Source organism: Protopterus annectens, chromosome 4.part0 (assembly GCF_019279795.1).
Source record: "Protopterus annectens isolate FY-2018-M chromosome 4.part0, PAN1.0, whole genome shotgun sequence".
In the NCBI taxonomy this organism is placed as follows: Eukaryota; Metazoa; Chordata; order Ceratodontiformes; family Protopteridae; genus Protopterus; species Protopterus annectens.
This window is the reverse complement of record NC_056733.1, coordinates 1,987,691,928-1,987,715,490: the sequence shown is the minus strand read 5'-3', so window position 1 is coordinate 1,987,715,490 and position 23,563 is coordinate 1,987,691,928. Positions and strand designations below refer to the sequence as shown.

The 23,563-nt window shown below is 44.4% G+C and overlaps 1 protein-coding gene across 2 annotated transcripts in view; it reads right to left on the bottom strand.

Annotated features, from left to right (window-relative positions):
* The window catches only part of HMGXB3 (HMG-box containing 3), a 1,387,103-nt gene that overhangs the window by 780,743 nt on the left and 582,797 nt on the right, over positions 1–23,563 (bottom strand). For both annotated transcript variants that reach the window (XM_044069603.1, XM_044069602.1), the window contains exon 6: positions 21,585–21,716. In XM_044069603.1, the coding sequence (XP_043925538.1) occupies positions 21,585–21,716 (132 nt within the window). The remainder of the gene's footprint in view (positions 1–21,584; positions 21,717–23,563) is intronic.

Sequence of the window (23,563 nt, the reverse complement as noted above, 5' to 3'; positions counted from 1 at the left end):
TATGTACCACATAACTGTGGTGTTTTCTGTCCGTATCAATAGTTGTCCTGGTTGTAGAAGATTCCTGAAGGCCCATAGAGCTTTCTGAACGGCTAACATTTCCTTTAAATTGATATGCAGGTGCTTCTGATCCTTTGTCCAAAGGCCCTGCAGACAGTTGCCCCAAAAATGGGCTCCCCATGCATAATCTGAGGCATCCGTGGTTAGAATCTGAGTGGCAGGAGGTGGACAGAAGGGTTTTCCTTTGTTTAGAGTACATGCCTTGGACCACCAAAGGAATTCCTTTTGAAGACAAGGCAGGACGGAGATCAGTATGTCTAGACTGTGACAATGCTGAGACCATACACTTTTTAGGTACCACTGCATTTTCCTCATATGTAGTCTTGCATATGGTATGAGAAGGATGCAGGAGGCCATGTAACCCAGAGCCTGCAGGAATCTCCTTGCAGATAGCTGAGTTGTAGTTGCCAAGGTTTTGAAAGTTGAAGCCAGCTGTAACTGTTTTTCGTATGTCAGAAATGCCATCTGGGTTGTTGTGTTTAGAGAGGTGCCCAGAAAAATTATCTGTTGTGAGGGTGTCAAATTTGACTTTTTTATGTTTACAGTGAATCCCAGGAACTTGAGAAGATTCTGAACAAACTGTAGATGCTGCAGTAAGACATCCTTGCTGTCTGCCTGAATAAGACAGTCGTCCAGATAAGGGTAAATTTGAATTCCCTTGAGTCTGCAATAAGCTACTACTGGAGCTAGGCACTTGGTAAAGACCCTGGGCGCAGTAGACAATCCAAAGGGCAGCGCAGAGAATTGGTAGTGCCTCGATCCTGCCTTGAACCTGAGGTATTTTCTGCGCTCCTGTCTGATGGGAATGTGTAAATATGCTTCTTTTAAATCCAAAGTTACCATCCATGCATTTTTGGTCAGCATTGGTAGTAGCTGCTGTAGAGTAAGCATCTTGAATTTTGGTATCTCTAGAAAAGTGTTCAAGATTGACAGATCCAGAATGGGTCTCCATGAGTTTTGCTTCCTGGGGACTAGAAAGAGCCTTGAGTAAAAACCTTGTCCCATCTCTGAAAGTGGAACTGGTTCTATGGCTTTCATAGCCAAGAGAGTTTCCACCTGGTTTAATGCCTCTGACCATTGATATTTTGGAAGATCCGGCCATCCGCTTGGCCTTGGTGGGGTATGAAAATGGAATTTGTAACCTCTTGAAACCACATCCAGAACCCACTTGTCTTGGGTTATACAAGTCCAATTTAGATGAAAAAGAGAAAGTTTTCCTCCGAGACAGGCTTCCAGGCAAGAAGTTCTTGCAGCCCAACAGAGGGAGTCATTGAGTCTGCTTTCTATGTGCTTGCGACCTGTCTTCTCTTCCCCTAGAGGTGGAAGCAGTCCACTGTTTTGGTCTATAAGAGGCTTGCATTTGAGGTCTACCTCGGGGGCGTCTACATCTACCCCTCTGAGGCCTGTCTGAATTGGGAAAGGACCAATTTTTTGCAGGCCAATTCCTGCTAAATCTGGGTGGCTGTACTTGTAAGAAATCTTTAACTGTTTGCATGGACTTTGCCTTGTCCTCCATCTTTTTAATCACGTCTTCAGCTTTAGATCCAAATAAAACATTATGCTGAACAGGAGCATCCAATAATTTAGCCTTTACCTGATCTGGCAAATTTTGTTCCTTTAACCATGCATGCCTTCTAATTACTGTGCCAGAGGCAACAGCCCTACAAGAAGCCTCCAAGGCATCAAATCCACAGTGTAAACCATGCTTCCCAATTTGTTCAGTGGCATGCAATAAGTCATGTAGTTCCTTATCATCTGCACAGGCGGAAATGGAAGTTAGCTTTTGCTTTAAAACAGACAGAAGAAATTGCTGGTATTTCAGCATATGAAACTGACAGTTTAAAGCCCTAACAGATAAAGTAGCAAAAGTGTACACTTTTTTGCCCCATCTTTCTAAAGATCTGGAATCCTTCTCAGTGGGAATGGGGGTTTTAACAGAAGCGGCCTTAACGCCCTTAGGACCCTGAGAAATGGTTTCAGGGTCAGCAGTAGGGTTCTTGAATAAAAACTGGTGGGAATCAGGAACCCTATAGTATCTATCTGGCTTAACAGGAGCTGGAGGAAAAGAGTCAGGAGTTAAGTTAGCCTCTGAAAAAGCATCATCTACAATATCCAAAATAGCAGGAATAGCCAGGGGCCTATGTTGGGGAAGAAGAAGAAAATCCCTTAGTCTTTTCTTAGATTCCGAGTACTCCTGTCCTTCCCAGTGGAAATGTTCCCTCATTTCATGCAAAGTTTCCCCAAAAGAGAAATCCTCAGGGGGAGAAGCTGAAGGAATGGATTCCTCAGCATCAGAATCCTCATAAGGAGGGAAAGAGTATTCCTGGTCAGAAGAAGAAACAGAAGCCTGATCAGAGAAGTCATAATAAACTTCCTGCCTTGGCCTTTTATCTGGAGGGGGATGTGAACCCCTAATCATAGTAAGTAAGTCCTCCGCCATTTTAAGTAGCTGTTTCCGAGACTTGGGAGCCGGATCAGAAGAGGCCTGGGTTGCAGTCTTAGGTTTGGAAGGAGTCTTTGCCTTTGTCTTTGGCTTTGCCTTTATAAGAAGCTGAGTAGGCCTGAAAACCCCTTCGGAAGCCGGTACCTGCACAGCGGCTCCGGACCCATCCGAAGGAGCGTTGTCCGAAGGTCCAACTGAAGTATTCAAAGGCCTTGTTGGCTCCTCGTGGGAGTCCGTTTCGGCTATCGGTTCCAAAATGGCCGATGACAGGGGCTGCAAAAGCGCCTCACTGACGACGGCCAAACCTGAAGCTGGCTCCGCTTGTGCGATATCGTCTGATTTGGACCTCGGAGGCCTGTCTTTGTCCTTGCATCGTTTGTGAACTCCGGTAGCCGGAACCGTATCCGACGACATTTTGTAATTAAAACGCCTACCGAAGTAATGAAAAGCAAAATTGTACCTTCGTTTAATAGTACGTTGATTGAATCTAGCACAAAACTGACAACTAGCTACATTGTGGTGAGGGCCTAAGCAAGGAATACAGTAAGAATAAAAATCCTTATGAGGTATTTGCTTCCCACATGAAATACAATTATTAACTTTTTCTGACATCGGACTGGAGCAAGAAAAATGTTTCCCCAACGGGGTACTTAGCTTTGAGTAGGAAAAGTCTTCGGACTGAAGTTTGATTAGAAAAAATTGTCAGGAGTCAGCCGACCGGCACTTGTGAACTGCTATCACCACACGGCAAGAAAGACTGGAGAACATGGCGTCGGCTGTCAGTTTTATACTCCTGGTGCTCTGACGTCAGGGAGCATGGCTGAACAGCCGACGCCGGACCCAGACTTTGGGATTCTGGCTGACCGAGGACTGCCTGCCGGCAGGGGAGAACCCTACAGTCATGACTGCAGCAGTGAAACACGATGAACATCTCCACCAAACCAACAAAGGCCTCCAAAGCAGACACCCAAGCAACCACTACCTCAAAACATAGCACATGCAGCACATAGTTCACAAAGTCAGTGTGCCAAACAGCCACAGCCCTTAAGGACAAACAACATGCCTGAAACACTTGTAATAGGTGACTACATAGTCAGACACACTGATGTCCCGCTCACCAGACTGAACAAGGAAAAGGTTACAGTAAGCTGCCTGTAGGCCGCTACAATCCGCCACATAATACAAGCACGCAGGTCACTCCAAAGCAAGTACAAATATGACTCAGTCATTGTCCATGCTGGTGTGAATGACCTGAGACGTACCTCCCTGGACTACATGGAAAGAGACAGAGGAGCTCACTGATTATGTAGCCCAGGCCGGTATGACCCTGACCAGCATCCTACCCTCACCAAGAATGATGCCACAGTACAAACACAGAATGATCAGCTTTAATAATTGGCTCAATTACTAGTGTCATTCCAAGGGGATCCAATGTCTGTCTGCTTGGGATGACATGCTTGACAAGCCACGCTGCTTTGCCAGGGATGGCTTGCACCTGTCACCCCTGGGCGTCTGGATATTGGCCAAGGCTCTTGCCACCTCCATAGTGCCTTTTTTAGGCAAGGCTCAAAAGACAAACCCACCTCCCTAGAAAACATAAGTGGAAAAAACATAAGGGTAATGCTGCTCAACGCCAGAAGTCTAAACCTCAAACCTCAAGATGCACGCTCTCGAGGCCCTCCCCAGTATGGAGAACATCAATGTCTGTGCAGTGACGGAAACCTGCCTCAAGGCTCCTGAGAGCATCCCAGCACTACCAGGTTATACCTCATATCATGCTTTTCGGCCCCAAAACCTGGATCAAACCACAAAAGGAGGGGGAGTATCCATATTCATCAAAGATAACCACACCTCCAGGTTACTGACAACGCACGAAGCATCGGAGACCATCCATGTGCAACTAACCGTAGGCAAAACTGCTGTACAGTTTGTAGCATGCTACAGACCACCCTCTCAAACCCAGGAACCCCACTCAGCCTTCCTGAAGACACTGGAGAGTATGAATGTCTCTCCAAATACCAAACAAGGTACTCACAAATTACCACATAGTTGGTAATCCATTACGTATGGAAGAAGTAATCAGGGACCTAGGGACACAAGTGGAAAGTAACCTCTCATGTGACACTCACATTGCCAAGGTGGCTAGGAAGACCTTCTATATTGGACACCTTATCATGAAAGGATTCACATCTACATCAAGAGAGGTCATTGTGCCCCTATACTCTTTTCTTATCAGGCCCATAATTGAGTACAATGGCCCATTTGGGATGTACCTTACCCGACAACTGCAGCAGTTAGAAAGACCCCAAAAGTACCTCACCAAGAGGATAAAGGGTCTCAAACATTTGTCATATGCTGCCCGGCTGAAGAAACCCCAGCTGTATTCAGTCGCATACTGCCTACTCAGAGGCGATGTATGCCCAATGTACAAGGCCATGTCCAATCCAGAATTAATGGACATGCTCCACCTCAGAAAATCCAAATCCAGCAGAGCCGCGAGAGCAAGAGATTTCAACCTCAACACATAAATAAATGGGATGTGCTGGAGGGACAGATTCATAACCCAGAGGCTCCCTACACTCTGGAAAAGAATCCCAGTCCATGTTAGGCAGAGCCCCTCACTGACTCTCTTCAAGAGGAATCTTGACGAGTGGATGGGAGATTGTAGATTTACACTGGGGGTCATCACTGTGTCACGTCTAGACAGAGGCACAGTAAAGTAAACCCTAAATGGGCATAATATTCACATAGCAAGGGGTGGCGAAAGCCACACACACTCTGGCTAGGCTTATAAATGCCCTAGGGCAGATAGCCTAGTATGAACCTATGAAGATACAAATTGTACAGGACACTAAGTATAATCACAAGGCTTTCTTAACTGATGTTAGGAATCTTGGTGGGAATTCACAGATATGCTCTGAATTACTCAAATATTACAAACAATACACCAAACCCACACACATTGCCAACATCCAACCTGAAAGGTTCAGTGCAAACTCCCCCCCCCAACCAAAATGCCAAATATCTATCCCAGCAGAGTGCTGGCCCCCTGACATTGCAGATGCTGAGGTAACAGCCAGCATCTTCAAAGCAAAACACACAGCATCAATGGTACAAGATGGTGTCCTGGGCTGCGTCCAACATGAACTCCAAGAAGAATGGAACGCCAAATAACACTACTGCTCAATCTCAGCCTTACCACAGGATATGTACCCAAAGAGCAGTGTACGGCAACAGTGGTCCCTCTCCACAAAGGTGGTGCCTGAATGGATACTGCAAACTATCACCCCAGAATCCTGACAAGCTTGGTCTGCAAAGCTATGGAAAGGATCATCATTGACCTCAGAAAAAGATATTGGGGACCTACAGACACTGGACCCTACCCAGTGTGGCTTTCTTAAGGGCAGATCCTGCCCCTTAAACATGTTTGACTCATTTGAAACAGTCAAGGCCATTGATGAGGGGAATGTGGTCCACACAGCCTATCTGGACCTTGCAAAAGCCTTCCATACAATACCCCACGTGTTCATTATAGATAAGCTCACCAGCTTAAATATAAACCCCTATGTCAGTAGATGGGTTGCAAACCATCTCAAGGACAGAAATGACATGGTCAGAAATGCTGCAGCCATGTCAGACTACAAACCAGCTACAACTGGCATTCCACAAGGCTCGGTCCTGGGACCTCACCTGTTTGGTATATATTTCCCATAGGTACAGGCCAACATGGAAGGACTGTGTCTGAACAAGTTTGCAGATGACTACAAACTGGGCACCATATCTGACCCTCCAGCTGACACAAGCATCCTACAAAAGGGCCACACAACTGGTGCCAGAGCCATGTCATCAAGCTAAATGCAGAAAAGTGTATAGTCATCCCCTGTGGATAAACAGTAAGTGCCCACCAATTACCATAAAGTTGTTAACCCATTAAGTACTTTAGAAGTAATAAGAGACCTGGGGACACAAGTTGATAGATATCTTGCATTTGACAACCATGTGGCTGTAGTGGTTACAGAAACATACCATATACCCACCTAATCATGAAGGTATTTACATCTAGATCAGGGGAGGTCATTGTGCCTCTTCAGTCATCCTTCATCAGCCTCACAATTGAGTACAATGGCCCCTGTGGGATGTACCTCAGCAGACACCTCCAGCAACTGGAAAGACTCCAAAAGTACCTCACCAGGAGGATCAAAGAGCTCTAACAGATGCCATGTGTTGCCTGATTAAACAAACTGCAGCTCCACACAGTGCCATACTGCCTGCCCAGAGGCAATCTGTGCCTGATGTATAAAGCCATGTCCAAGCTGGAATCAATGAACATGCTGCACCTTGTAAAATCTGAATGCCAGTGAGCTATGCACGAGAGACCTGAACCCCAGCACTGACATAAATAGGACATGCTGTAGTGATTGATCCATAACCCAGAAGCTCCCTCCACTCGAGTAAACTCCCAGTACAGGTTAGCCAGAGAGTCCCTCATTGACTCTCCTCAAGAGGAATCTTGATGAGTGGATGGGAGATGGTAGGTTTACTCTGGGTATCACTGTTATGTCACGGGTAGACAGAGGCACAGTATACTAACCTTGAAATATGTCATGGCAAACTCCAGTTACAATGTGAGTTGAAGGGCAAACACACTCTCTGACTAGCATTAGAAATGGCCTAGGGCACATAGCTACTGTTTGTCAATGTCCACCCAAGTTGCGGAACACACTACCAATGTTGGACAAGCCTGGTTTAAGTAGTCCATATCTGAACAAAATGCAACATGGTCATATGTGCACAACTGGCCCTTAAGTCTGGTGTGCTCACTATGAATATTTAAAGCAGTGATAGGACTGAAACCCAGGATACTGTCCACCACAGTGAAAGTACTGAACCAGTACACTATACGATATTACAGTGTTTGGTCAGTATGAAAGGATGTTGACAACTGTATGCAAACTATCCCATGGAAACCCTGCAGGCACAGTATAATCCCTGTTGGGTTCAGTCACAAAGCAGTTGGGCAGTAAGTACACAACATGACTTCCAACACACAACTATAAATGTGAAATATTGTTGAAGTTCACACACAACCACAAATGTGGTGGACCGCAGATTTCAACATATGGAAAGCTCACACTGGGCATGCTCGCACACTTTGATAAACGAGACATATGTCAGGCAACAAGCCATGGAAAGCCTGAAAGTACAGTTTTGTACCTACCATAAATGTAGATGTCCGATAGATATGCAACTGCAGTCATAACATATGGGTTGTCCTGCCTCAGGCAGCCCTCGGTCGGCCGAATTCCAAAGTCTGGGTCTGGCGTCGGCTGGTGTCGCCTCCCCTCCGACGTCACAACGGCTGGAGTATAAAGGCATCGGCCGACGCCATCTTCTTCAGTGTTTCTTGCCCCAGATGCCAGGTGCCCTCCTAGGAAGGCTAAATTTGGTAAATGGATAAAAAATCCCAAACATGCACAACCGTAATAAACAGATACACCATAGGAGATACCCCCAGCTGAAGGGAAGAGGGGTAGGGACCCAAAAAGAAGGATACAGAGGGGTAGGAGGGTGGGAAAATCCGACTGCAGTTGCATATCTATCGGACATCTACATTTATGGTAGGTACAAAACTGTACTATGTCCTTCAAGAATGCAAATGCAGTCATAACATATGGGTTGAGTACCATAGCCAAGCTGGGGGTGGATGAACTATGATAAGGATGGTGTAGCTAAAATCCCCTGCAGGACTACCGAAGCAAAGCCTGCTCGGGATCTGGAGTATAAGGGCAGGTTGTAGTGCTTGGTAAATGTATGCACGGAGCTCCATGTAGCAGCTTCTAAAATGTCCTTTGTTGCCACTCCTCTTAGGAAAGCTGTGGAAGTGGCTATAGCTCTGGTGGAATGTGGCCTGATATTGGCTGGCACACCTTTTCCATGGAAAGAATAGCAAAATCTGATGCAATGTCCAATCCATTTTGAAATTGTTTGCTTGGAGATTGCTTTTCCTTGTACTCCAGCATCATAGGCTACAAACAGCTGGTCAGACCTTCTGGTGGCCTTAGTTCTGTCCAAGTAGTAGCGTAATTGTCTGTGTATGTCCAGAGTATGGAGTAGTTTTTCCCCCTTATTTTGAGGATTGGGGAAGAATGCAGGTAGATGAATAGCTTGATTTAGAGACACCCTGGAAATTACTTTTGGCATGAATGTAGGATTGGTTCTTAGAGAGACTCTGTCTTGATGAAAAATGAGGAAGGGGGGCACTGCCATGAGTGCCTGTATCTCCAAAACTCTTCTTGCAGAGGTGACTGCCAATAAGAAGGCCGTCTTCCATGACAGAAATTGCATTTCTGAGGTTGCTGCTGGCTCAAATGGGGGAAGAGTTAGTTTTTCCAACACGTAGTTGAGGTCCCATGCAGGTACTGGCTGTTTTCTGGGAGGTTTGATATTGTTTATCCCTCTTAGAAACTGTCTTAGCAGTGGATGCGAAAACACTGGAGGTTCACAGTTGTATTTTGCTGAGATTGCGGAGGCATGAATCTTTATTGAGGAGTATGAGAGTCCAGTATGAAATAGTTCTGCCAAGTATTCTAATATTTGAGGTATACTCAGTAATGCTGTGTCCTGACCCCTGTTGGCATTCCAGATACTGAATCTCTTCCACTTGGCTGAATAGGTTTTTCTGGTGGAAGGTCTGCGTGCTTCCAGTAAGATCTCTTGAACAGATTTGGAAAGAGAGTTTGGTGTTGAAGTCATGGTAGCCTCCAGGCTGTCAGATGCAATGTTTTCAGGTCCTGATGTACAGTCCTGTAATTGTGTTGAGTTAGGAGCAGGGGCCATAGGGTCGGAGGCCATGGCTTGGTCCGAGTTATTGTCAATAGCAATGGGTACCAGTGTTGCCTCGGCCAGTCTGGAGCTATCAAGATGCCTGTTGGTTGTTCTGCTTTGATCTTCAGTATCACCTTGGTCAGCAGAGGCAGGGGAGGGAATGCATAAATTTTTAGAGAATTCCAGCTGAAGGAGAGAGCATCCGTTTTCCAAGCTAGAGGGTGGCGAGTCCTTGTGCAGAACTTTTCCAGGTGATGATTTAAGTGGGAAGCAAAAAGATCTACGTCCGGTCTTCCCCATGTCCTTGCCAGTTGAGAGAAAATGTGAGGGTGCAGCATCCATTCGTGTGGATCCATGAAATTTCTGCTCAGATTGTCCGCCAGTACACTGTCCTTGCCTGGTACAAACTGGGATTGTAAATGTATCCTCAGGCTCAGGGATTTTTCCCAGAGAAGCATTGTTAGTCTGCAGAGGGGGTAAGAATGAGTGCCTCCCTGCTTGTTTATGTACCACATGACAGTAGTGTTGTCTGTCCTTATTAGCAAATGTCCCTGTTTTAGTGTTTTTTTCGAAAGTCTCGATGGCATGTATCACTGCCAACATCTCCTTTTGGTTTATGTGCAGATGTCTTTCCTTTGGCGTCCAAAGACCTTGAATGCATCTGCCCTCCATGTGCGCCCCCCCATCCATGGTCTGAGGCGTCTGTTGTTATCATTTGGTCTGCTTGAGGTCTGTTGAAAGGCATGCCTTCGTTTAGTTGACTGGCTTGAGCCCGCCATAGAAATTCCTTCTGCTGACATGGAATAAGTGGGATTATATCTTCTAGGCTGTTGTTGTGTTGAGACCATAAGTTTTTTTAGATACCATTGCAGCTTTCTCATATGAAGTCTTGCCAAAGGTATCAGAAGGATGCAAGATGCCATGAAACCCAGGGCCTGCAGGATTTTCCTTGCAGTCAGCTGGGAAAGCTTTGCTAGGCCTTTGAAGTACTCTGGTAAATGCTGCTGTTTTTCCTCTGTGAGGTAGGCCATTTGTTTTTCCGTGTCCAGTTTGGCTCCTAGGAATATAATTTGTTGGGATGGTAGTAAGTTTGACTTCTGAATGTTGACTGTGTATCCCAAGGCCTGCAGTAGATGCATGACATAGTCCAAATTCCCTTTTAAGGTTTGCTTGTTGTCTGCTTGTATGAGACAGTTGTCCAAGTAGGGGTATATTTGAATCCCCTGCAGTCTGCAGTGTGCCACTACTGATGCCAGGCATTTCATGAACACTCTGGGCGCAGTAGATAAGCCAAACGGCAATGCTGAGAATTGATAATGCTCTGTCCCTGCAAGAAATCTGAGGTATCTTCTGCAGCTTTGTCTGACTGGGACATGCAGGTATGCCTCCTTGAGGTCCAGAGTGACCAGCCACGACCCCCTGCCCAACATGGGAAGAAGTTGCTGCAACGTCAGCATTTTGAACTTTGGCACAATGAGGAAAGTGTTTAGAGTTGACAAGTCCAGTATGGGTCTCCATTTGTTTTCTTTTCTTGGAACAAGGAACAGTCTTGAATAAAATCTCTGGCCTTGTTCCTGAGGAGGAACCCTTTCTATTGCTTTTATACTTAATAGCTTGGAAACTTGAGTGAGTGCCTCTGCCCTTTGATGATGTGGCAGGTTTGGCATGCCTTGTTTTATTGGTAATGTGTGGAATCTGTAACCTTTGTCTATCAAATCCAGAATCCAATTGTCCTTGGTTAAGATATGCCAGTTTTGTGAGAATAAGGCTAATTTTACACCCAAAGGTGCTTCTCTTTGAACCTTTGTAGGCGGTACAAAAGTCAAGTCATTGTGATTGTCCTTGTGGTGCAGTTGAATTTTCTGCGCCACTTCTTTGATTTGGAGGTTGCCATTGGCGTCCCCTGTAAGATCCTCGGTATTGCCCTCTACCTCGGGCACGTCTTCTTTTTCCCCTTTGAAACTTGTCAGAGCCGGGGAAGGACCAATTCTTGGAGGGCCAGTTTCTGCTGAATCTGGGTGGCTGAACCTGAAGGAAATCCTTGACTGTTTGTACTGACTTTGCTTTTTCCTCTATGGATTTCAATACATCTTGTGCAGTAGCACCAAAAAGCTTTTGTTTTTCCAAAGGTGCATCCAGTAACTTTACTTTAACATGGTCAGGCAAAGACTGATCCTTCATCCAAGCATGTCTACGTATTACAGCCCCAGTCATAGCTGCCCTACATGAAGCTTCCAGTGCATCATAATCACACTGCAGAAAATGGTTATTAACCTGCTGAGTGTTATGAATATGATCCTGCAGTGCCTTTTTATCAATAGGCTCAGGGGAGGCTAACTTTTTCTGTAAATCATCCAGGAGAAAATCTTGGTACTGAAACATGTGAAAAAGGCAGTTAAGAGACCTCATGGCTAGGGTAGTAGAGGTATATACTTTTTTACCCCATCTCTCCAGGGACCTTGCTTCTCTGTCAGCTGGCAGTGGGTTTTGGCAGAGGAGGAAGCCACTCCCTTGGGGCCCTGTGAAATAGTTTCTAGGTCCACAGAGTGAGCCTTAAAAAGGTGCTTGTGAGTGTCAGGGACCCTGTAATATCTGTCCGGCTTGACAGGAGCAGGAGGAAGAGAATCAGGGTTAGCACTGGAGTCAGAGAAAACATCATCCAAAACATCCATAACTGGAGGGATAGCCAAGGGTCTGTGCTGGGGAAGCTTGAGGAAAGTATGAAGCCTTTTCCTGGAGTCAGAGAATTCCTGACCCTGCCATTGAAAATGTTCCCTCATGGAATGCAGGACTTCACCAAAAGAGAAATCCTCTGGAGGAGAGGCAGAGGGAATTGAATCCTCAGCATCAGAGTCCTCGTAGGCCTGGAAGGGTTCTTCTTGGGTATCAGAATGCTCAGAATCCCCAGAGGCTTCATCCGAGGAGAGGTCGTCCACCTGCTCAGTTCTAGGCCTTTTGTCTGCAGGTGGCTGAGAACCCCTGTCCGGATGAGGCTGAGACCCCCTGATAAGGGAAATAAGATCTGCAGCCAGAGACATGATCTGCTTATCAGATGAAGGGGCCTGGGCAGGTCTAGGATGGGCCTTGGCCTGACTGGCGGCCTTAGCACGTGCAAAGGCCTTGATGGACATGGAAACAGGAGGCCTAGCAGCCCCACGTGCAGGCGTTACCTTGTCCACATGAATGGTGTCAGGTAGATCCAGAACTTCGGTTTCCGGAGGAAAATCCACAACCGGCACCGGAGAGATCTCAGAGACCGAAGGTCGTGTTAACGCTGTGTCGGCCTGGAGCGGTTGATTTACCACTTCCGAGGGGACCGGAGTGCTAGCAGAGGATTTAGGAGTAGCATCGGTAGTGGACGCGGGCCGAGGATGTCGGTCCCGGTCCTTGCGTTTTTTAGCAGATTGGGTTGTCGGTTGATCCGACGGCATGATATACGCAAAGGATTCACCGAAAAAGTCCTCGGCGAATTCTGCCCGGCGCCTGAGAGTGCGCTTATTAAAGCAAGCACAGGCAGCACAGGCCGAGACGTCGTGGTCTGGGCCCAGGCAAGGAAGGCAGAGAGAATGGAAGTCCTTATGAGGTATTTGTTTACCACAAGACAAACAATTATTAACTTTCCCAATTTGTTCTGACATCGGCTGAGGCAAGAATAAATGTTCCCCAACGGGGTACTTGGCTTTTAGATGACTTCGGTACTGAAAACACAGGAGCTGACCGACCGGCACTTGCGAACTGCTTCTGCTTCGGGCACCGCGTGGCAAGAAAGACTGAAGATGATGTCGGCCGATGCCTTTATACTCCAGCCGTTGTGACGTCGGAGGGGAGGTGACACCAGCCGACGCCGGACCCAGACTTTGGAATTCGGCCGACCGAGGGCTGCCTGAGGCAGGACAACCCATATGTTATGACTGCAGTTGCATTCTTGAAGGACATCTGGGCCATGCTCACACACTTAGGCCATGTCTCAGTTTAGCAGTTGGCCACACATCTGGCATTTGTATGTGTTAATCCAGGAACCACCCATAATACAGCAATCTGCCCAGTGCACACAGTTAAATGACAACAGAGACATAAGTAAAATAGTGGATCCCTCTCATATTCAAACATCTTCCACAGATACACAAGTTGTTCATATAAACATGGAAATCTATGGCAATAAAGACCTGCAAACAGTTTATCAGCAACAAATATTGTGCATCTGAAAATTAAACATATGGGTGTGGAGGTCAATACTAGGCTGTTTGCCCTAGGGAATACATAAGCTTAGCCAGAGTGTGTTTGGCGTCTGCCTCCCCAGTACAGTAGGCTACTGTGCCTCTGTAAAGTAGGTCACAGAAGGCACCATTTTAAGGCTAGTGTGCTGTGCCTCCGTCAAGCAGGGACACAGTGGAGATCCCAGGGGTTGAATTTGCAATGTCACATCCATGTGGCTGGTGTTTGCTGGAAGAGGAGGACTGATAACAGTAATTGGCCGTCAATTACAGACTGAGGGGAGCCTTATCTGCAGTGTCTGGACAATTTCACTGTCAACACTTTGAAGTTATGATTTTGAGGGATTGAAGTGTCTTGCCAATACTGTTCAGAGACTTCCTCCCTCTGTGCGATATTGCTCTGTAATGTATTAGCTCCCTCCTTCTGTTGTACAGCTTTTATATGGCTGGTGTACACCAGACAGGTCTCCTGTTGTGGAGGAGTCTTGGGTTTATTTGGGATAGCATGATCAATGCAAACCTTCCGGATGCTCATAGAATGCAATTGTCAAGGATTATGCAGAGTGCCCTGTATAATCCCCCAGCATGGGTCCTTTGAAGTCTTCCACCCCAGTCTTCACAAGTGCAAAGTCTGCTTTTGATAAATACTTTGTTTGCAGTGACTTCCTTGCCTGGGGGTGGGGATGGGATATGGATGTCCAGGTAAAGTTGGTTACGGTCAGATATTAGCAATGGTGGTCTACCTCTGGTGTGGAACATAGAGTCCCCATGTTGCAGATGGTCAGGTCCAATATGTATTCCCCCTTGTGGCTGTGGTGATTGGTCCTGCCATAGCACATGGATTCACAAATTGTAGTGGCTGTAGGGTGATGTTGTTGAGGCCTGAGTAGTTCCCCCACTCAATATACCTGCACCTGAAGTTAACCACTGTAAAGGTGTATGTGAACACCTTCATATCCTACACTGTTCCCAGGGAAGCAAAGTGTGGTTCCTGGATATGGGAGGGGTGGTCTGAACTGGTTGTGTTGTGTGTTGCAGGTCCTGTGGTCACGAAGCATGGTATAAAACATAACCTGGCAGTGCTGATGTGCATATGTGAAGTAAGTTTGAACAATAAAAATAATATGTGAAAGATTTTTTTTTCCAAAGTGAACTTCTGTCCAGCAATGGCAATGCACAGACCGTCGATCCTTGAAAGCCTGCAGAGAAGCGCTCTCCTTGGCAGCAAAAAAGCTCTGAAGTGGTGTGCACTAAAAGTAAGCTCTGTGGCACGTCTGCTAACTGCGTAACACTATAGTAGAAGTAACTCGGTGGGTAGGGGTTCTAATCTCACTACTGGCAACTGTGTGTGTGTGTGTGTGTGTGTGTGTGTGTGTGTGTGTGTGTGTGTGTGTGTGTGTGTGTGTGTGTGTGTCTTTGGATGAAGATCATATCCTGTTTGGCTGATACCATTTTAAAAATCTTGGGAGGTTGGCATAATAGTTAAGGTGCTTGCCTTACAGACACAAGGTGCAGGGTTTGATTCTCATGTGGGGTAACTGACTAGTCTCAAAAAATTGCCAACAAAGGCAGTTAGCTTAGTACTAATTTAATAACCTAGTACAAAACCTATCTTTCAGTCAGCTCAGCTTGAACTAACGGTTTGGGCATGCGGAAGGTGTCCTGAAGATTTGGAAATTGGACGTGTTATATCCTATGAATGATATGCACCATACAGGTTAGGCTATTGCAGAAGTGATTAATATCCCTAATTATCAGAAGAAAGGGTGGAATGGTACACAAAACATTCTCAACCGCAGTAATGAAAAGACAACCGTCTTCTAAAACTTTGTGCAAACAATCCTGGAGCAGAACTTCTTTAACTATCCATCAAGAATAGACACAGATTGTTGAATATTATAATAATACCTATTTTTTATTATTTGTATAAAATTGTTATGATATTTCTCTTATATGTTAAAACAATAAACTTGTTTTAAAAAAAAAAAGAATAGAGACAGATAGGTCTAACTTGAGGAGCTCCCCACAACTTGATCAATTCCTGCAAGACCCCTGGTTTACAATTTCCATGAATGGGGTTCTTGTCCTGGTCTTGCTTAGCTTGTCTACTACAACAGTCTGTTCTGACAGGATGCAAACAGCCTGAAAAGACGGACTGTTCAGAGTTACTGGTATCCCCCTGTTTATATATTACATCACTGTGGGGTTGTCTGTGATTACCAGCAGACGGCCTAGAATGCAAAGGTGGTTTCGAGATTCAAGGACATTTATTAACTGGTGTCATCATTTCTTGACATCCAAGTGTCTCAATTTGTCCTGATTGTTCACAGACTTTTACTTTCTCCTCCTGGGATACAGCTCCCCAGGCAAAGTGAGGCATCTGTGGTTACTGACCAAGTACAGTCTAGAAGAAAAAAGTACACTTGGGCTTAGATACAAGTGATTTACTCACCAGAGTATCTCCCCTTTTATAAATCATGTTGGGTTAAACTAATCTGATGAAACAGATTTTTTTCTCATGTGAAGTCTAGCTAACGGAAACATGAGAAGAATAATAGAAACCAAGAAACGTAAAATCGTTCAGTATTCCCTGGCAGTGAAATGTAAGAAACTGTTTTTAGAATTCTACTTTTTCTTGAGGAAAAAGCCATCATTCTAGATGCATCTAGGAGATGTCGTAGAAATACTAAACCATGACATGGAATAAGAGAGGATTACTCTATATTTACTTAAAATCCCAGATTAAGAAAAAGGTTCTTTACCTAAGAAAGAGATTTTTGACAGCTTACAAAATTAAGGAAGTCGTCTTCATATGGAATGAAGTGAATGCCCTGTAACCTGCAAACAGCTATATGTGCTATGCCATGGGTTGTCAACAAATCCAAGAGAGTTTTACAAGGGGTAAAAGGCAGAAAACTGAAAATTTAAACCAAACACAGAAAATCTCTAAAAAGCACCACTAATCTTTCAGAATAGGAATGTGTTGATATGGGTCTATCTGATAAGACCGAAAAGCCAAAAATTGAATCCAAAATTTTGAATCCAATAATACCGAGACGAAATTACCAAAACCTCACATGAATAAACACCTGAAATACCAAACAAACAAACCAGTAACCACGTGTCCATAACAACAAAAACCAGTAAACTGAAGCAAATTAAACCCACCCATGTGGGGGCAACACTCCCCAGCCCCCAACAAAATATACCAACTCTGAAATCGCACTACAGTGGGGAAAGGGCAAAGTACATGATGAAGGACAAGTGGTTACTTACCCGGAGTTGTTCATCGGTGTTCCGGGTGTTTGTTCATGTGAGGTTTCTGCAATTTTGTCTCGGTCTTGTGAGATTCGATATTGTGGTATTTTGGTCTTAGCAGGCAGACCCAGTGATGCACATGTTTTAAGTCTAGTTACTAGAAAACGGGAAGGATGAATGAGAGGTAACAGAGGCTGTAGAGATTCTGCTTTGAATTTTAGAATCTGGATGTGAAGGTTTAGAAAAAAAAGTCTAGAAAAGGTCTCTATGTTCCTTCTTTCTTCTGCAGCAGAAACATTCTTGAGTAAAATCTTTTCTTTATTTGATCTGGAGGGACAGACTTTATCATACTTTCGACACATATTTGATCCAGAATAGGAGTAAATGAGCAGGCTGGATAGGACGGGTGAAAAACAGATGCCTTGGAAAAAAACAACAAATCGACTACTAGTTATAGACTTTTTAAGTGTTCTTCAGAACTCATGAGTATGAAGTTATCTGGTGCCACAAGGAAAGGTGAAGTTAATCTCATGTTCTTTAGCTTGCCCTTGGTTTGGGAAGGATCTTCCATTCTTTTTAGAACCCCACCACAACCATTGTCTTCTAAAGATTTCCCTGTGCTATCCTGTGATTGCTGTTTTTATTTTTTTGTTTATATAAAAGGATCCTGATCTGGAAGGAAAGTTTCTATTAAATGTACAGATAGGGGTTGAAAAAAATCTAGGTAACCACTTGAATTTAACTTTCCCCTTTCATCAAATCTTCTGAGAACCTCAGCAGAGAAAAGGCCAAACAATACCTCTTTATCCAGAAAAGCAATGAGGAGCTCAGATTTTACATCCTCTAGAGAATTCCGAGAACACAGCCAAGTAAATCTAATCACTGACATAGTAGCAGCTGCCCTCAGGACCGGCCTTTGGTCAACTGGTTCCCTAGGAAAAAGGTCTCCACAGCATCCCCAATACCACCCTGTGCTGCCATCCTGGTCTACCTACACCATCCAGATTACTGGAAAAGTGCCCCTGCTAGAGTGGCCACCTACATGGCCTATGTCTAAGACCTGTTATGGCTGCTCTACAAAAAGCATCACAGTGTCATAAGAACATTTTAGTGTGCACTTAAGTACATGAGACAAAAGAAATTGCAGGGTCTGACTCAATATTTGAAAAAAAGGAATCTGGGGGTCAGGGGAACCTTATATAATTTAACAAATTTTCTGTGGGCAAGTGTCTGAATGTCAGGCATATTGCTGGCTGCAAGGAAGGTATCCTTTAAGACTGGCAAAACAGGTGAAACAGCTGCAGATGGTGGGAAATCCACTTGTGGCAAATTATATCATCTTCTCTGGGACTCTGGTATTTATTTTTTTTGTCCACTGAAATAACTCTATTCTTTCTTTCTGGCAACATTATCAGAAATAGGCAACTTTTCAAGCGGGGAATCTGAAGAAAGACTTTCGAGTCAGATTCTCCATTTTGTTGAGCAGGAACTTCAAAAACAGTCTAAATCTAATTCCTGCCCCTCAGACTGAGAGCCACTGTTGCAATCCTGACTTGTGGGATAATTCCCAAAGTTGAAAGGTGGATGGATGGAAGGGTTAGGGAAAGGCATATATGGCCTGCAAAACAGCAGTGGCAAATCCTGCTCTGGACTTGGGAAAAGGTAGGAAGATGGTAATGTTTGGTGACGGCAAGCACAAAGGACCAAATAGCTGCTTCCTTTGGTGGCCACTCCTTTACAAAAGGCTGTATAGATAGCAGCAGCCCTCGTGGAATGTGACCTCACAGCATCAGGCGGCTTCTTACCATGATGTCAGCAGGAAAAAGAGATGCAGTGGGAGATCCATTTGGAAATGGTTTGTTTTGAAACTGGTCTTTCCCTCAGAGCTAATGGCAAAAGTCGCAAAATGTTGATTTGACTTCCTGACATTCTTGGTTCTGTCTAAATAGGAACACAGTCACCTATGCACATTCAAAGAATATAGGATCCTTTCCGCACTTGTTCTGAGGGTTAGGAAAGAATGTAGGTTAAGTGTATGGTCTGGTTTAAAGAAGTCTCTGTCACTATCTTGGGCATAAAGGAAGGGAGACACACTGTCTGGGTGGAAAATGATGAAAGGTTCCACACTCATAAGGGTCTGAAGCTCTGTCACCCTTTTGACTGAGGTAATGGCTAGTAGGAAGGCTGTCTTACAGGTTAGGAATTTTATATCAGAGGAAGCCACTGGTTCAAAGGGTGGAAGAGTGAGCTTCTCCAGAATGAAACTGGAATCCTAGGGAGAAATAGGAGCTTTCCTGGTTGGTCTAATGTGGACAACCCCTCTCAAAAACGGTTTCATGAGGTGATGTGAAGAGACAGGAGGTTAAGAAAGCAGACATAGCTGAAGCATAGAATTCTACTGAGGAATAGGAGAGACTTTTTTTAAAAAAATGATGGATAAGTATAACAGGATGAAAGGGATCTGAGCTTCTGTTTGCACCAAAGAATGAATCTTTTCCATTTGATGGAGCAACACTTCCTACTGCTAGATCTGCTGGCCACTTTTAAAATGTCCAGGAAGCTTGTTGAGAAGTGACCCCTTCTATTGGAACAAGGTATCATCCAAACTGTCAATATGAGTGCTTCCAGGATGGGGTGTATTATTGCGCCCCAGTTCTACTTTGGCAGATCCATTTTCTGTCGCAGCTCCGTGGCTCCCTGTTAGTCAGACTGAGTAATATAGGGTAACAGTGCTGTCTCAGCTAGTCTGGGGCTATCAGAATTACCATTGGCCCCTCTTTCCTCATTTCAGCACTACCCTGGGTAGCAACAGCACTGAGGGGAGGCCTGTCCAAGGAAAGGAAAAAGGCATCTGTCTTCAAGGCTGACTTCATTTTGTTCCTTCAGCAAAACTTTTTCAAATGAGCATTTTCCTTGGCAGAAAAATGTCTATCTGTGACACACCCCTTTTTCCAGCTATGATGAGAAATACTTCCCAATGCAGCTGCCACTCATGGGGGTCCGACAGGCTCTTGCTGAGGTGATCCAGTAGTTGATTGGTTTCTAGAATCTCAGCCCTACACTTGATAGTTCTGCTATTAAAACTAGCACAAAGACGAAAGTTAGGAACATTGTGTTCTGGCCCCAAACAAGCAAGAAAATGAATGAAAGTCCTGGTGTAGCATTGGTTTGCCACAGTGGAGACAGTTAATTAACTTTCTCTGACATTAGTCAAAAAGCACATGAAAAGTTTCCCTAAGGGGGACTTAGCTTTAGACATCTTTTTTTTTCTGGTGCAGACCAACCAACGCACTGACTAGCACACTGCTTCAGGATCTGATAGCAAGAAAAAACAAGGTCATGGCGCAGGCCAACTCCATTTGTATGGATAGGGCATCTGTTGGCTTCAGGAGGAGAAGAAAATATTCTCTGGTAGTTGGGCTAGCCACGGGTTTCCATGGCATGAAATCCCACAAGTCAGGACTGAAACAGTGAAACACGAAGATCATTAAGAATTTTCTCATTTACTGATGAGCAGAGAAACTAGTCCTCAACAAGCCCTGGCAAATGCCAGCACAGTTGTCTAAAAAACAGGCAATATGCTTTTATCTGTTCTAAATAAGCTCAGAATTATGTGCTCAGGGACTGTGGGTAAGTAAGAAATGATCAAGACAGAAAACTTAACATCTCAGCTACATCCAATAATGTACACTTGCAAACATGCTGTGATGAAGGCAAAATGGATTTTTATCTGTTAACTGGGTAAAATGAATGATGTATAATGTACCCTTATTTTGTCATGACCTGTACCATGAGGCAGTCAGATGCAGACTGTAAAATACAGAGAAATAAAGGATACAAATACAAACTCCTATGAGAAATGTAGGCCTATACAAAAAATTAGGAACACTCCAGAAAACTATTTGAAGCAGTTACACCATACAGTCTATAGCTTACCCATCTTAACAGATTTACAGGCTAATATAAAATTAACACTAGGAATATGTACACTGGTTGCTAGGTAGATCACTTGTTTAGAGACAATGGACAAATCAACCCATGCCAGTGTTTTGCAACTAGTACTTAAAAATGAGTTTAACAGTAATTATGAAACCCTACTACAATTAATAAACGACAATTAATGCAACTTAAATATCATACCTAAATGCATAATTTATGGCATGTTTGGATTCCAGAGAAGTACATATCATTCTTTTAATGTACAATCCACCTGTAATGCCACACAAAGTACAACACTGGTCTGAAGGACATATACAGACAAAGACATCAAAATGGTGAAGTGCATGCAATGTAGGTTCAAAGATATTGTCTGGCATAGGCAGCAGGCATGAACATTTCAGGTGAAATGTGGGTGTGTGTGTGTATGTGAGTGTGGTCATGATGCAGACAATGCTATTATGAATGAAAGACCGTGTTAACTGAAATCTGCTTTTCTTCTGCACAAGATATGGTGGGGCCCAGGAATATCCTCTTACAATAATTACAGAAGTGTAAACTGAAGTTTTAAGAGAGTCTTGGAGGTAGGATACTCAAAATGGCTAGCTGCAAAAATTCCAAGGAAATGAGGAACCACTGGTCTTGCTTTGTGTACTTAACTACATGTTTACTACCTGATATGGAAACAATTGCTTTTGGTATCAATGTTGAAAACACTGTTAAACATGAAGGCTGCAGTAAACCACATGAATAACATGCAAACTTTAATCTGCACAACTCATTTTACAAGAAATAAACTCCAAAATCTGACAGTTTTCATCCCTAAATGCTCAGACAGCTAGCATTACCTTTGGTATCCATTTTCCTCCTAGATATTTCCCACACTTGGCACACTGTAGTGGTTTGTGTCTTGTGACATAACTGAAGGAGCATCCAGGATTTGTACAGCTTCCTCGTCCTCTGCGAGTGTATGTTGTTGTCTACATGAAATGAGTACAAAAATAAGTTAATTCCTGATAATTACTTCCAAAATTTAATTCTAAAAAAATAAATCTGACTTGACAAAAATGCCCTGGACATAGAAGCACACAGATAATAAAACAAAGAAAGTACAGTTGTGTACCTACCATAAATGTAGATGTTCGAGTGTATTCACTGTTGCAGTCATTACTCTTGGGTTATCTTGCTGGCAGGCTACCCGCAGTCGGCCTGAATTCCAAAGTCTTGGTCCGGCATTGGTTGCTGTCGCCTCTTCCATGACGTCAGTGCGCCAGGGGTATAAAAGAGGCAGCCGACGCCATTTCTTCAGTTTTTCTTCCCCAGATGTCAGGTGCCCCCAAAAGGTAGGCTAAACAGATTATGCCAATAAACATGCATGCACTAAAGTAAACATTTCCTTCATCTACAAGCAAATATACCACATAGGTTGTATAGAATAGAGAAGTACAGATAAGACCCAGCAAATGAAAGGGGGATGGGTGGGAGGGTAACCTGGACTGCAACAGTGAATACACTCAAACATCTACATTTATGGTAGGTACACAACTGTACTATGTTCATCGTGTTTCACTGTTGCAATCATTACTCTTGGGTTGAATCCCAAAGAGAATGGGTGGCTGGGCTAAATAGGATTAGGAGAGGCTATGCGGCCCTGCAGAACTGCAGTGGCAAAGCCTGCTCTGGATTTAGAGTAGGGAGGTAAGTGGTAGTGCTCTGTAAAAGTGTGCACTGAAATCCAAGTTGCAGACTCTAAGATGTCTTTGGTTGGTACTCCTCTGAGGAAGGCTGCTGAAGTGGCTGCTGCTCTGGTAGAATGTGGCCTAATGCCCTTAGGTACTGATTTACCATGCTGACAGTAGCAGAAACAAATGCAATGGCCTATCCATTTTGAAACAGTTTTCCTTGTGATCCTGCAGCATATGCCACTAAAAGTTGCTCAGTCTTTCTGAAAGCTTTAGTCCTGTCCAAGTAGAAGCGTAGCTGTCTGTGCATGTCCAAAGAATGCAGAAGTCTCTCACCCTTGTTCTGTGGGTTTGGAAAAAAGGTAGGCAAGTGAATGGCTTGGTTAAGGGCCACACTGGACACCACCTTAGGCAAAAATGTAGGGTTCGTCCTCAGGCAAACCCTGTCTGGATGGAAAATTATAAAAGGTTCCACAGTCATGAGTGCCTGTAACTCCGAGACTAGTCTTGCAGAGGTTATTGCTAGGAGCAGAGCTGTTTTCCAGGATAAGAATTTTATGTCAGCTGTTGAGGCTGGCTCAAAAGGAGGCAGTGTGAGTTTTTCCAAGACATAATTGAGGTCCCATGCAGGTATTGGTGCTCTCCTTGGAGGTCTTGTATTTTTAGCCCCTCTGAGGTACTGCCTTATTAAAGGATGAGAAAAGATAGGTGGTTCCGTATTGTAATGGGCTGAAATGGCAGAGGCAGGAATCTTAATTGATGAAAAGGATAGGCCTTTGTCCAGCATCTCAGTTAAGCATTGTAAAATCTGAGGAATATTTGGTACAAACGTGTCAATTCCTTGTTCCTGGTTCCAAGCACAGAATCTCTTCCATTTTTCTGCATAAGATTTTCTGGTACTGGGTCTCCTGGCCTCCAAGATAACATCCATTACAGCTTTGGAAAGAGGAGTGTTCTGAATGGCTACATTATCCGCCACGCTGCCAGATTTAAGATCTTGAGTTGGCTGTGCAGGATCTGATTGTTTTGTTGGGTCAGTAAGTTAGAAGTTTGAGGCAATGTCCAGGCTGGACCTTGAGACAAGTTCTTTAGGATTGGGTACCAGTGCTGGTGTGGCCAGTCTGGGGCAATCAGTATCATTTTTG